The sequence below is a fragment of the Crinia signifera genome, chromosome 7, assembly GCF_055691185.1.
Source record: "Crinia signifera chromosome 7, ASM5569118v1, whole genome shotgun sequence".
In the NCBI taxonomy this organism is placed as follows: Eukaryota; Metazoa; Chordata; class Amphibia; order Anura; family Myobatrachidae; genus Crinia; species Crinia signifera.
The window spans coordinates 128,047,956-128,063,389 of NC_139223.1; the positions used below are offsets into that span (position 1 = coordinate 128,047,956).

Below are 15,434 nucleotides of genomic sequence, written 5' to 3' on the forward strand. Positions count from 1 at the left end.
GTTTCTGCAGTAAAATAGTACTATGGGCCTAATTCAGACCTGATCGCAAAGCACCTTTGTGTGTACAGTAGAAGGACCCCTGCTAGAATCTAGTGTGGGGTAAATTGTATTGGTTGTAGAATTCTCTATCCCTAAACTTAGATTAAAAAAAAAAAACACCTTTAAAGAACAAACACTAATTTTAGCATATACTGTATGATATGTATTACTGAGATGAATAATATATATGAAATAATGGGAGTGTTGATACTTTTCTAAATATGTCTACTCTGATCTATTTCACTCCACTATAGCAGGCTTCCATATTAGGAAGGAAGCAGTTCTTTCAGTAAATAGGCTGTATTATAGTGACAACTTTGCAGACTGTGGGTGTTAGAGTAACTGGGAAGGCTGCAGAATCAGCTTTTTGACGTGAGTGAAGTCCCATGAGGACACTGTCCTAAAAACTGCAAGTAGGAGGCACTTCAGCTGTCTGTAGTGGTATAGGAGGTTAAACTTTGCATTTGAACATAGCTGCACTTGAATGCCAAAGAAATACCCCTTTCAGACCTGCAACTCGGCAATTACCCAACATTTTGAGTCTGAGACATTTTGCTCGGTGCAGCCTGACCCCCTTTCACACTGAGCAGCAAATTACTGGGTGAAAAATGTCAACCTGGTTATTTGCTGAATTACACAGGTATTTCTTCAGTGCTAAAGGGTCGTAAACCCGGGTAGCTGTCCCTGGTAAAGAGCAGGGTTGGCGACCCAGGATTTAAGACCCAGGTTGACCCTTTCACACTGAACAAACTAACGAGTAGTATCGAGAGGGAAGGGGGATGGAGGGAGACCCGCGCACAAGTTTTAACCACTGAGATAGACAGTCATATACTTTAAATATAGGTGTTCAGTATAATGTCCACAATTTGAAAAATTGGAAAATGATTTTTTTGAAAATAGCTCTTGTGGAGGTGCACCCCTGAGAGTAAAAAGCGTACAGATTAAGGAAAGAGAAAGAAAAGTACTCTCCTTTGTTTGGGGGCACGCTTGATCAAAATTTGAAAAAAAAGGAAAAGAACTTTTATATGTAATGATTGTTGAATTTTAAAAAATAGCTTTTAATGTTCAAAATTTAAAAGGCTGTTGATGGACATAGACATAGACAGACTACATGTAACATGAAATAGTGGAAAACTCCACTAAATGGATTTCAAGGAATTCTTCCAGCAGTAAATGGCTGGTGTGAATTTCTGTGTCAATTCCTCAATACCTGTGGTATAAATCCACAAAAAATAAGTTTGGTACACTTTATTTGTTAAACACTGATAGCGAAATGGAGAGATATAATAAATACAATTGGTAGTATAATTACTTATAATTTAGTCTGGTCACATCCAATAAATTGTATAATGTGTATTGCTCTATACAATCACAAGAACAAATCTTAAATGGATCTTAATTTTCCTGTGAGCATAAATTTATGACATATACAGACATGAAGGAAAAGCAGTGGTAGCCACTAATAATGATATAAATGTGCCTTATGTATAGATAAGTGCAAATAAACTCCTCAATCAAAAACACCATTAAGTCACTGTGTCAACTTGTTAGTATTATGTCGACCACCTGAAAACAATGGAGTGAAAAAATCTTTTTGCACTACTACTTTTGCACTCTCCAAATCTATTTCTTTCCAACAGTACTCTCATCTCTACCCTAAAGGATCTCGGCTAGACCCTGCACTGATATAATTATCAACAGGGCACCTTATCCCGGGGAAAGAGACAGCAGATGCTGAACTTTCCTATCAAATCTCTGCAAAAAGATTTTTTCACTCCATTGTTTTCAGGTGGTCGACATAATACTAACAAGAGTTGACACAGTGACTTAATGGTGTTTTTGATTGAGGAGTTTATTTGCACTTATCTATACATAAGGCACATTTATATCATTATTAGTGGCTACCACTGCTTTTCCTTCATGTCTGTATATGTCATAAATTTATGCTCACAGGAAAATTAAGATCCATTTAAGATTTGTTCTTGTGATTGTATAGAGCAATACACATTATACAATTTATTGGATGTGACCAGACTAAATTATAAGTAATTATACTACCAATTGTATTTATTATATCTCTCCATTTCGCTATCAGTGTTTAACAAATAAAGTGTACCAAACTTATTTTTTGTGGATTTATACCACAGGTATTGAGGAATTGACACAGAAATTCACACCAGCCATTTACTGCTGGAAGAATTCCTTGAAATCCATTTAGTGGAGTTTTCCACTATTTCATGTTACATGTAGTCTGTCTATGTCTATGTCCATCAACAGCCTTTTAAATTTTGAACATTAAAAGCTATTTTTTAAAATTCAACAATCATTACATATAAAAGTTCTTTTCCTTTTTTTTTCAAATTTTGATCAAGCGTGCCCCCAAACAAAGGAGAGTACTTTTCTTTCTCTTTCCTTAATCCAAACTAACGGGTAGAACTGCTTCACCCGGTAATTTGATGGTCGGTGTGAAAGGGGTATTACTGCATCATTGAACTTTTTCCAATGATTATATATATTCAAAATTGCTACTGTTTTGTTTATTGGTCCTTTATATGTGTAGACTATTCTGCTTACTCAGCTAAGCAATAATTACATTTCCCAGCATGCACTGCTGAAAATTCTTATGATTAGGTAGGGTAAATTTACTAAAGCTTAATAAAATGAAAAGTGGAGATATTGCAACCAATCACATTCTGTCTGTTATTTTCTCAGAAGCTATTGAGAAATTATAGATATGATCTGATTAGTTGCCATGGGCAACATTACCTATGCTTTAATATAATAATTATATAGACAGTAAGGGTAAAGATAAATATGAATCAGAAATAAGGAGATTGATGGTTGTGGCTTGAGCCGTATAGAAAACACAGATATGAATTGTACTAAGCTTGTTGACTCATCATCCCATCAGTAAATCATAATAAATCAAAATGTATAAGAAAAATAATCAGGATGGAAAATGGATACTCCAAAAAAAGAGGCTCTGCAGATGATCATCATGGCACTGTAGTGGGTGATGACGCTCCCAGAGAGGTCATTGGGTTACTTACACCCGGATGGTACAAGATCTGCCCCGGTAGAGGCTGAAGGCGCTGCTATACAGGTCGCTGAACCCTGACAGGCTGACCTCTGACCCCCAGACACTGCTCGGAGGATTGTTGCTGGATGCTGGGATGAGGGGCTCCACCCCCAGGTGGCGTGCAACTCCCCCCTGAGTGATGCCTTGCCTTGCATTTCTGGAGTCTCTCTCTACTACCGTCTGTTGGCTGCCTGACCAGTCTGAGAATTCATCCGTCTGCGAGAGTCCAGTCAGAGTGCTAGGAGTGGTGTGCAGGGAACTGGCCAGCAGAGTGTCAGAGTCCCCTAGGAGAGAGAAGACGTTCCAGACAATATTTAACATGCAAAGGTGTAGTATTATTACATGAAGCACATCTCTGGTAAAGTTCAGGACAATGCCCATTGTTTTTGGGGCCTACACAAGGAGCGATTTTGGCTTAGTTTCTAAGCGATCTGACTAGATATGACTAGATCACTTAGAAATTAAGCACAAATCGCTGTGTGTGTGATGCCCATAGCGATAGGGATGCGTGGTCCCGCGCGTTGCTATTGCAGGACTAGATATTTCATGCATGCTTGAAATATCTAGTCAGATTGCTTAGCAAGAGACTGCAGTTCTCCCGTGTTTTGTGAAGCGAGCAATAGTGATCAGCAATCTACGTCACCAGCACACTCCCTCCCTCTCCCTTTTTGGCAGTATTCAATGCCTTTTTGCAAGCTGTGACAGCGAGCAGAACTGACTGCTCACCACAGCACAGAACTGACTGCTCACCACAGCACGCAGGTCAGTATTCAACTGACCCCCCTGCACATGCCATTTTCACCTTGCTGGGTTTTTACAGCGAAATGGAAACGGCGTGTGCAGCCGCCAAAACAGCGAGGCTCACGGCTAAAAGCAGCGGGCTTCCTGCATTAGCAGCGAACCTTGCCGTTTGGGGGAATCCTCGCCTTCCTCTGACAGTGAGGATTCCCCCAGAACTTTGAGTGGGTTTGTGGCCAGTGCAGGGGTTAAACGGGTCATTTGTTTTCCTCGCCGTTCAACCCCCTCGCCGGCCGCATTGAATACGGTCCATAGACTTAGTGGAACCGCTGCTAACCAAATTAAGCTCTCTAATTTAATATTGTTACTAAAGGTACTTCAAAATGGTATAACTCTCTCTCTCTCTCTCTCTCTCTTATATATATATATATATATATATATATATATATATATATATATATATGGCTAACTACTCCTTACCTCTATATGGTGACTACTGCCAGAGACAACTCAATGGACCAAATTACCATATATACTCGAGTATATGTCGACCCGATTATAAGCCGAGGCACCTAATTTTACAACAAAAAACTGGGAAAACGTATTGACTCAAGTGGGACCCTCACTCGAGTATAAGCCGAGGGGGGCTTTTTCAGCATAAAAAATGGCTCCTTTAAATGACCTCTATATATAGTGCGTGAGAATAAATTTGTGGTTAAGGGAATAGCGCCCCTCTTATCTTCCTTGATGAGGATCCTGTTCCTATTGGGCTCAGATGGAATACAGGGTGAAGCTGGATGAGGACAGTTTGAGACACCCACGTGTGGTGGGGTATTTTTGCTGTAGGCTTGCAGCAGATGGAATCGTCCCCTTGTAGGAGTGTAGCGATGATCATGTCCTTATTGTAAAGGCTTCAGTCCAGCCCAGGTAGGGCAGAGTCCAACTTTGAGTCCTGGTTCAGGTATCCAAAAAGGTGGAAATGATACTTTGTAATCCACAATGTAATTGGAGGAAGGCCTGAAGAGGGGTGCCGGGCACCTGACGCGTTTCGCTGAGGGTCTCTCGGCTTTATCAAAGCTGCCCAGTGTGTATGGCCTGGCGATGATTGCTGCTGCGCGCTCCCGCAACATCGCCGGGAAAGCCGTTCTTATACCAGCAGATGAGCGGGTTTCAGGGCGGCTTTGCATAGCGCTCCGCTATGCAAAGCCGTCCGCCCCCCTCCACCGGTGCCGGGCAGGGAGAAAGCCACTCAGTGTGTATGCACTGAGCGGCTTTCCCCGCAGCGATGATAGTGATCATCGCTGTCCATACACGCTGGGCATAGTCACCCAGTGTGTATGGATCTTAACACAGCATAATGGGACAGGGTATTACTTCTGGCACTTGGATCTATCACATGAATCACATCTGTCCTCACTGAGACTGGCAGCAGCCATATCCCATTAAACCTGAAAATAATTGACATTATTCAGTTTGGACCATTGTCATTTTAGAGCTTGTTTTGGGCTAAACATTTGGTGATAATTTTGTTAATTTGCCAAAGTTGTTACAAATCTCGTAGCATCTCTCATAAATTTCATGCACCATTTAAGCTTAACGTCTTTGGACTTGGGCATTTATCAACAACAATTAAAGCAATTAATGCGAGCAACGTATATCAGTTTTCTGGCATCAGAAATGACAGCAGTAGTCAGGAGGATGTACGTTATACAAGATAGTCTACATTAATGGGAAATACTGCAAATTCCTTCCATTTGCCTCTGCAGTATGCAGGTTCTATATTCGGTCTACATCAACTCTTCCTACCGTTTTACCAACATTAAAATACAATATAGCTTGTGATGCATTATTTGTACCAAGTATTACAATAATATACAGTATTTTCAATAATTTTACGAAAAAGAATATAGTGAAAAGTAGTGAATATCATTATTTCAATATTTAAATAGCAATGATAAAGTATTTAGTACAACCTCACACACAGTATTCAACTGAGGTTATGAATGAACCCTGGAGCCTTTATACTGCACTGATCAGCTCTCAGGAAGGTGATAGTTGGTGTCTGTAATACATATTTCTCTATTCTAGAAAACCTGGGACACCTCTAAATCTTGGATTGGCTTTACCATATACCAGGAAAATTGGACGTCTCCCAGAGGCCAGTCATGTCCGTTCGCTGTCTTCTAATTCCACAGTGAAGTGGGTCCTTCCGGGTAGCTTGCTGACATTGTTCGCCCTATTTTTTGTCATTGCGTCCCCAGCCATTTCTTCACATTGCCAGTGTAGGGTGAGTCATGCTCCTTGTATCATCTACTAGGTACTTATGTATTATCTGGGCTCCCATGTTAAATGCACCCCATTTTTTCATACCCCTACTATCCAACTACGCATGGAGTTGATTTTATATAGTGTGGCGAGCGCAGCGAGCCCCGCGAGGGGACGCGGTCTCATAAGAAAAACAGGAGCCCAGATATTACATAAGTACCGTATTGTGTGCTGCAATGCAGCTTTAACAGCAGAGCATTCAAATTCTGCAGACCAAATGTACTAGTGAAGATTTAGGCAGGCTTACCTACTCCACCAGATATAATGGGAAACTCACATATTTAATTTTTTTCCCACACTACCTGAAGAGTAGACTGTCTGGTAGCTCTATTTATGACCAATGGTAATTAGAAAATGTACCCATTATTGGGGATTATTCAGAGTTAATGCTGCAACACTTCAGAGTTCTTCATTCAGGTAATTGCCACCCAGCCAGAGTGAAATCCTGCCCCATGTAAACCTGTAAATTGCTTAGCATTGCCTGCGAAAATTAGCTGGATTGCTGAATAGCTACAAATCCATTCACAATCTAATTATTGTCCCAGAGTGTGCAGTCTGTGCGCAGCCCTGGACTTATTCAGTGGCTGTGATAGTCGGATCGGAGGCCGGAGCTGATGTCACACATCCTCTCCTCAAACAACTAGGCATGCCTGCGTATTCCATGACACTCCCAGAAAACAGCTGGTTACCCCACCCACAAATGCTGATTTTCTGTCAGTCAACTTGCGTATGGCCAGTAGTCAAAAAAGTAGCAGGATTTTATGCAGTATGGCCTCGTACATGTGCGCTATGATATGTACACTTATGCAGTCTATCAATAATTGCCCGGCCTGCAAATTCACAGTCGTGCAATCAGGTCTGAACAAGCCCCATTGTGCGATAAGACATTGGATCCAGGCTGATTATTGCAGATTATACTTTAAAGCATAATCCCCAATAAGTACAGCAAAACTGGGCTAATTGGATAGGCCCTACCAAATCTATTAGATTATGTCAACCGCAGCTAATGTAGGGTACACACCAGAAGGATTTGGCCTCAATTCCCACAATTTCACTACAATCTCAACTGATTGTATGTAAATTGGGCAAGTTTTGGCATGTTTTACATCCGATTCAGATCCGATGCGCGTCCCCGCTGGTTGTTTTGCAGATCCTACCTGCTGCAGGTAGGATTTGAAAACGACCCCATCAACTGGGTACAGATCGGGATCAGATCAGAATCGGATCGGAAGCATATCGTGAGCAGATCGTGCGACCATCATGATCGTTCTGGTGTGTACCCAGTATTAATGAATACTGGCCTGAAGGTGCCCATACACGTGCCGATTCTGGAGTGCGTTTTGGGCTAAAATAGCATTGCATCGCATTGCATGCGTTGTGCATGCCATGTGCATGCAATGCGATGCGATAAAAAGACAGTACAAGAAGTATGTGCAGCACATACTTTTTGTACTGGATGCCATGGGAACACGCACCTCATAGCGCACATCGCACCGCCAGAATCGGCACGTGAATGGGCACCTTATGTGTTAACAGCAAGTCCAGCTGAAGGATGCTAATTTGCACCTGGACAAACCATGAGCAACATGGACTGCAAATGAAATATTTTTGATAACTTGCAGTAATTATACTGACTGCTTGGCCCATGAATTGGATTTCCCCCTAGCAATCTGCATATTTTAAATTTTAATTCTAGCCAGCACAATACGGATTAACTTTAAATGGTGCTCTGAAAATCATTAATAACTTCATTTGAACGCCCATCTTCTGCAATGGCTGAGTTATCAGGGTAAAACAGATATGTTTATTTGACATGTGACTCTGAATGGAGTCTTGTGGAGTCAGCAAATAGAAAGGGAGATGTATCAAGCCTTGGAGATAGTAGTTGCCATAAGCATCATGTCCACTTCTGTACTTTCATAGACTGCACTAAATAAATGACAGGAGCTGATTGGTAGTTTAGGGCAACTTCTTCACTTTTTCTCTCTTGAAAAGCTTGATACATCTCCCCACATGGTCTTACCTGAGGGTGTTCCCAGTGGTGTGTTGTTAGGGGCCCGTATTGTGCGCTGTAGTTGAGGTCCTCCAGTGTCCTCCTCCCCTGGCTCAGAGTCTGTGTGAAAAGAAAATGCAATTTAATTCCTCTATCTGATAGTACATGGAAAAACACTGGCATTTTCTATCCTATATGGCATATCCAAATCCTCTATACTACATTGTACATGTAATCTTTTACCCTATACATTACAACAAAATCCTGTGTCCTACATTGCATGGCTTAATCCTATTATCTACATAGTGTGATCAACTTTTCTATCCTATACGGCAGTGGTTCCCAACCTGGGGAATTTAAAAATAATATTGGTAATGGCAGAAGAGAAGGAAGAAATCTCCTGATGCTGGAAGAAGTCTCCTGAAGATGAACCACGTTGTGTCACTTTCCGGTTCGTGGATCGCACCAGAGCCTACGAGTCGCACCGGCTGCCGAAGCAATCTGTTGGATTGGCCGGGATTGCATGCAATATGATATATTGCATCCAATCATGACTCCCAAAACGGTCCTGGGCGGCTCATTTGAGGATCATGAGCAACTTCCCAGAGTGTATGCCCAGCTTAACAGAGAATCATCAATTAGATGTCATTCTCCTGGTCCCAACCCCTACTCCTTACCTGATATCTTGGATCCCTGCCTGAGGCCTCCATTTTACTCACAAAAAAACAGAGCAGAGGGCCACATCAGTCTGGCACATGCACATTGGCTGTAAGTTCTGGGTTATGCATGGTCAAAAGAGCCCTTAGCTCTGTTATTTTGAGAGCAGAATAGGGGGCCAGACAGTGACATCACCAGGCCTGTACCCACATTTTACTGTGGGCCCTGGAGATGCACTGTTCTGCTCTGCAGAGCAGTCTCTTTGCTAACCAGTGACTTCTATGTTGATGACTGTAAAAATAAATGGGCAGTATACACTGTCTAGTCTACGTTGTATTGGAAACTGCTCTGATTGTCTTTTTTGTGCATTGACAACTCTTAAAGGCAGAATAAAATGTCTGCTGACCCATGCAGTGCCACAACAGGGCAGATTATTTATTGATCCAAGTCAGAAATATGTCAAATGATGGCAGTACTCAGCGAGCAGCTAAAGATTTTAAAGTAAAGATCTCTCTTGGAAATGTAAGACAGAACAGTTAATCCTTCATTACAAAAATGAAATATTCCCCGGCTTCCCTGTCATGCAATACATATTGGTTTATCCTAATTATAATAAATACATATTAATGTTAACAAGAACCAGTTTTAATTAACTGCCATTTAGTATACATCTTCACCCATTTAACAAAAATTGAAAGTGAAACAACAAACATGTAAAAATCTCTAAATAACAATAAAACAACATTTTTTTTACAGATATTCAGTAGTACAAAACACAATACTTAATGCAAAATACCAAAACGCAGTGTTAGCACTAAAGGGCCCTCTAAATGCACACTTCTTTAAAATGTCTTTGTGGCATAAAAAGCCCACCGAGGAATGCAGTGGTAGGGTTCCCAATTAAGGAATGCAGCCAACCACCACAGAGGAACTTGGTCAACCATTAGAGAGACATACAAAGACCAGGTCCATTTTCCCAGCAATTTCAGCAGCACTCCTGCCGAATGGAGTTTTTGCAAAATGGGCGCACACTGCACCCATTAAAGATACGCCACTGCGAGTTGGATCTGGCTTCAGATGGCATTTCCACTGCATCTGGTTATCCCTGGGTCAGCCCAGTTTCCACTGAATCTGGGTTATCCCTGTAAACCGTATGTATGTCATTAAAACATTTTCTTTTCTAAGCGCACAGAGATGAGGTCACAAAGAGAGGTGGGGACTGTTCACAACATTGCAGCAATGATGCAGGTCCAGCTGTGGTACAGGTTCTGGGTCAGGCGAACAAGCTGCAGTATAGAGTATGGGCCAGTCTGTGGCTGTGTTTTTGTCATGTCTTTAGTTGCTGCTGGTCAGACTGCAGGTTGAACTGATGATGGTTGTAAATGCATGCCGTGCATCCTGGGAAATGTTGTTATGATGACGGGACTCACTTCCTGTTTGTCTCCTGTTACTTTTACTTTGTGTCTAGCTCATGCTGAGTAAAGACCTGTAACATTTATGCTGCACGTCTCGTCCTACAATGGTCCTCGTGCATCTCTCTTCACTCTCTGTGGGCACTTACAGATGACATCAACTGCCAATACCCCATAAGCTCCATTCACCATGTTTCAGTGTTGTCCAAGTTGACTAAACCAGGTAGAGTCTGTTTCCACTGCACTACATTACCCGGGTTCAACTCGCGTTCACCCCGTCGAGATCCAGAGTGGAAAACTGTGTAAATCATCCTGAATCATTTTGTGGGGAGACATTTCCACTACGACCCAGCCCGGGTGGACCTGGCAATAACCTGAATTATTTAGGAATTGGAAAAGGGTGGGTTTTAAAAATGATAAAAATCGATGGAAACTGACTTGTAGTAAATATATTTACTAAAGATACCCCAATTTCTGGTATATATTTTTTGGTACTCTTTACCTAGCACGGCGCCCACGATCTTGATCGTGGGCATCGTGAGGTAAAAAATCGTGTCGGTCGCGTCGTATGCGGGCTAAAGATGCCCGCACGCGACGCGATGCCCACGATTTCCCATTGAAAACCATGTTAAACATGGACATCGTGTCGGTCGCGTCGCGGCCGGCTATAAATGTGCACACGATGGCCCCGACGCGATGCCCACGATTTGCCATAGGAATTAATGTTAAAAGACCCGATGGACACGATTTTCAGGTTAAATGGCTCAATGGACCCGATTTTAGCATAGGAAACAATGTTAAATGGGCCTTAGAGCCCAAATACTTACCCTGAACTCTGAAATGGCCCCCCCCAATTTTTTACGCCACCCCACGATCAACGTGAACCCGAAGCGTGGCGAGCGCAGCGAGCCCGCGAGGGGCGGTGGTACGCGTCCTCCGACCTTTTCATACCCCCACTATCCACGTCGGCGTGGAGTTGAGAATAGAATAGTGTGACGAGCGCAGCGAGCCACCGAGCCCGAAGCGTGGCGAGCGTAGCGAGCCCCGCGAGATGACGCGGATACCTTCACAGCTAGACGCGTCCCCTTGCGGGCTTCACAGGTGTCCGCTTCGCCACGGACACCTGTGAAGCCCGCGAGGGGACGCGTTTACCTGTGAAGGTATCCGCGTCCCCTCGCGGGGCTCGCTGCGCTCGCCACGCTTCGGGCACGGTGGCTCGCTGCGCTCGCCACACTATTCTATTCTCAACTCCACGCCGACGTGGATAGTGGGGGTATGAAAAGGTCGGAGGACGCGTACCGCCGCCCCTCGCTGGCTCGCTGCGCTCGCCACACTTCGGGTTCACGTTGATCGTGGGGTGGCGTAAAAAATTGGGGGGGCCATTTCAGAGTTCAGGGTAAGTATTTGGGCTGTAAAGCCCATTTAACATTGTTTCCTATGCTAAAATCGGGTCCATTGAGCCATTTAACATGAAAATCGTGTCCATCGGGCCTTTTAACATTAATTCCTATGGCAAATCGTGGGCATCGCGTCGCGGCCATCGTGTGCACATTTATGGCCGGCCGCGACGCGATTTCCATGTTTAACATGGGTTTCAATGGGAAACCGTGGGCATCGCGTCGGTCGCGTCGCGGGCAGACATAAATGTACCCGCGATGCCCGCGATGGGCGCCGTGATAGGTAAAGAGTACCTATTTTTTTTCATAAAATTTAAATGATGGATTTTTACTAAACAAGAGATTTTTCTTTTCACGCATCAAATTAACTGACATTAATGATCATCTATATACACATATATGTCTAGTGTCCGTGAGTCTCCGAAACACTGGCATCTGCTGGCAGAGAATGAAACAACATCTCTTTCTCACACATGCACAAACACAAAAGGTAGCAGACTAGCTTTCGAAGGTTTTACTCCGAGCGGTCTTACTAGCAACTTATAACTTTTTGTTAATGCAGCCACCACTATAATGTAATTATTATTATTATTATTATTATATTACCATAATACATTTTCCTTGTTATGTTCTAACTAGTACATGGATGAGACAGAGTGACAGTCTGTGGAATCACACAGTAGTAGGCTAGAGGTAGAGTACTTGGAGTTACAGGTTTAGCATGCTGGCACCACAGCACTGGAGGACATACTGTATAGCAGTGTTCTTGTGGTTATTGTATAAAGGTTTGACAGTGTCTAGGTTAACAGACCATCAGGTCAATAGCAAAAGGTCAACATACAGAAGGTCGACATGGAAATGAGAGACATAAAATAATACTTGAGCAAGTTTTCTTACCATAGCTGTGTTTCCTGCAGGAGCGGAATACTTCGCTTCCATAGGGGCAGCGAGAGAAAGAGATATATCACAAACTGTTAGTAACGGCACAAGGATTATTATTATACAACATGCAGTCATACTCATGCAAACTGTACTGCTGCATGCAAACACTAGATGTCACTATACGCCACAAACGTCATGCATTTTAGAGATGACTGAGCTGTAATTGATACTCATTTCTCCTTGATGCCGTGGGACTGCTATTCTGAGTTTTGACCTCTAGAGGTCAGCAGCAATTGCAAATGTCTCCAAAATCACAAGAATAAATCTATGTTTACCATGTAATATATTGGGGGATTTTTTTTTTCTTGTTACAGGTCACAATGTGGTAGGGTACAGCTGTGTCTCTATTTCTGGCTTTTTGGTTTTGTTTCAGGTGGTCTTGCAATATGGTTTTTTATACTGAACATAAATTATAGTTGCCTAAAGTGAGGAGAATAAGCATTGTAATGAATATTCTCAATGGCTAGTAGGCTCTGTTAGCTTGCCTTTTGAGACAAGATGACAGTTATTTGTATGCAGTAAAAGCAGCATAATGTTCCATTTGGAACTGAATATCTATGAACTATTCCAAGTTATAAAGACCTACAGTAGATCAACACCAAGGGTGTGCCTAACCCTCCAGCTGCATGGGGCTGGCACCACCATGGGGCTTGTCTTTCTATACTGTATCATATAAAAGCAGACATTGCTATTTTTATATTTAACATTAAGGCAATAATTAAATTTCTATTATTACATAATTTGACATTAACTGATTTAAAAAAAACTCAGATATTCTAATGGTCGCTTAATATGCCTAATGTATCAGGGAGTATTAAAGGACCGTTTTGTCCTGCACTCTGGGTGCTAGTGTAAATAGTGCGATGAAAGCATCCATGACATTTTTCCCTATTACTCACAAAAAGTTTTCAATGTAACAAAGCCATTAAAGCAAATGGATCCCTTGGGATACCTAGTGGTCAACATTCCCATAACTATGCATCTTAGTACCGTAAATGCAATGATTATATTCAGAAAATAACTTATGATACCCTGCATGAAAGCAGCATTTTACTTTTCATACAGCTTCAGAATATTGTTCATATTCATTAACAGTTGAAAAAAACTTTAAAAAAAAAACCCTTCAGTTGAAAAAAATAAAAAATGTCATCAGAGTTTTAAGTTCAACTTTTTGGTTTCATATGTAAAGTCTAGCCCAAATCTAAAGAATACGGATATTTTACTTGAACAAAACATATCCCCAAAAAATGCTATTTCTGATCTGAGTTTGTAGATAAGATCAACTAGTACTCAGTCAGCGAGTAGTTGCCATGGTGATTTCTGCCCTTATTTTGGATGCCAATTATTCGTTTTTGATTTTGGTAGAAGTCGTCCCCATACCCAACGTCTAAGAGTGACAGTGAGTGTAGACAAAACTAATTTCCATAATTTTCATGTCATGGTTTAATGCGTGTGTAAAAAATATGCAGTTTGGCCCAAGGGATGTTCTCGGACTAAATTATGTCTAAATGGGAATTATTTCTCTATAGAAACACACCTTGTAACATTCACAAATACACTGGCAATGATTTTAGTTCCAAGACTGAGCTTTCTGAGGATAATTGTTCTTGTTTACTGGATACTCCTAGCTGCTGATAGGCTGAATATGTTACAAACATATTTTATTGAAGATTAATAAATGTTTTTTTGTTTTTTTTGCAAATGTACAGCAGATATGACACAAAAATTATATATCAATAATTAATCAAGGTTGCCGACTATTTAATCTCCTCTCCGGGAGAAGCCAGGAAAGGAGACTTGCAGCAGAAGGTCGGTGGCGGGGCTTGAGCGCAACGTCATTAAGCCCTGCCCCCATTATGGAAATTACCCGGTTTGCCAATCACCACGGAGGGGGCGGGGCTAAAATGACACTTTAGACCCGCCCCCTCATCGGAGATCGGCATATCCCATTATGTAAATGGCGTGGGGAAGGTAGCCGCAAACAGGGGGGTCCCCCAGAAACCTGGAGGGTTGCCCACCTTTCCGGGAGGCCGGGAGGGGGACCCGATTTTCCGGCCATTCTGGGAGGGTCGGCAACCCTAATATATATATATATATATATATATATATATATATATACATATATATATATATACTCAAGTAATTTAGGCCCTTATTCTGATTGATGCGGACTTTACCGCGTTCTTACGGATTGCGTCTTTACGGCGTCTGCGCATGCGTAGAGAACGCTACGCGCATGTGCCACGCCTTGACTCGGTACCAGTTCGGACAAAGCCCGTCCAAAACTGGCCACCGCAATCAGTCGGGAAATAGGGGCGTATTATGGGCGTCATGCGGAATGACACATGGGCGTAGTTTCAAAGTGGGCAAAACGGGGCGGAAACATGGGCGGACACGGGGGGAGTACACTTATGTTGGGGGGCGTACATTCGGAAACCACTCCGAATGCACGCGAGCAAAAAGGGCTGAAATGTGCGGTGTCCACAAGTGTACTATTGCTTTGCGGACACCACTCGTTCATGCGGTAGGCGAACGTACGCCTAATGACTACAACCATTAACACCTGAACCCAATACAATCTACTCCTTTACTCATTACTCACTAATAGGACGCTTGTCAGTGCTTTAATTGAAACCATTGCTGCTTCAATTGCTGTAAGGGTTAATGTGTGCTATGCATGTGTTAGGCATGCTTGTAAGGATATATTGGAATCTAATTGATTCCAATTCCAAATAAGCAGTTTTTTATGAGGATAGGTAATTGAATAAGTGGGTCATGTGATGTCTTGCAGAAGATACTTCATAGTGGGTTGTTTGGCGTTAATCCTCCGCTTACGTGCGGTAGCACCGCTT

At 42.3% G+C, this 15,434-nt stretch overlaps 1 protein-coding gene across 2 annotated transcripts in view; it reads right to left on the bottom strand.

Annotated features, from left to right (window-relative positions):
- The window catches only part of SPEG (striated muscle enriched protein kinase), a 187,105-nt gene that overhangs the window by 138,393 nt on the left and 33,278 nt on the right, over nucleotides 1-15,434 (bottom strand). Inside the window, exons 3-5 of one of the 2 annotated variants that reach the window (XM_083153761.1) lie at nucleotides 12,538-12,567; nucleotides 8,205-8,294; nucleotides 3,267-3,402 (exon numbers count right to left, since the gene is read on the bottom strand). In XM_083153761.1, the coding sequence (XP_083009887.1) occupies nucleotides 3,267-3,402; nucleotides 8,205-8,294; nucleotides 12,538-12,567 (256 nt within the window). Of the gene's footprint in view, nucleotides 1-3,089; nucleotides 3,403-8,204; nucleotides 8,295-12,537; nucleotides 12,568-15,434 lie in introns of both variants that reach the window. The other variant, XM_083153760.1, reaches the window with a different exon arrangement.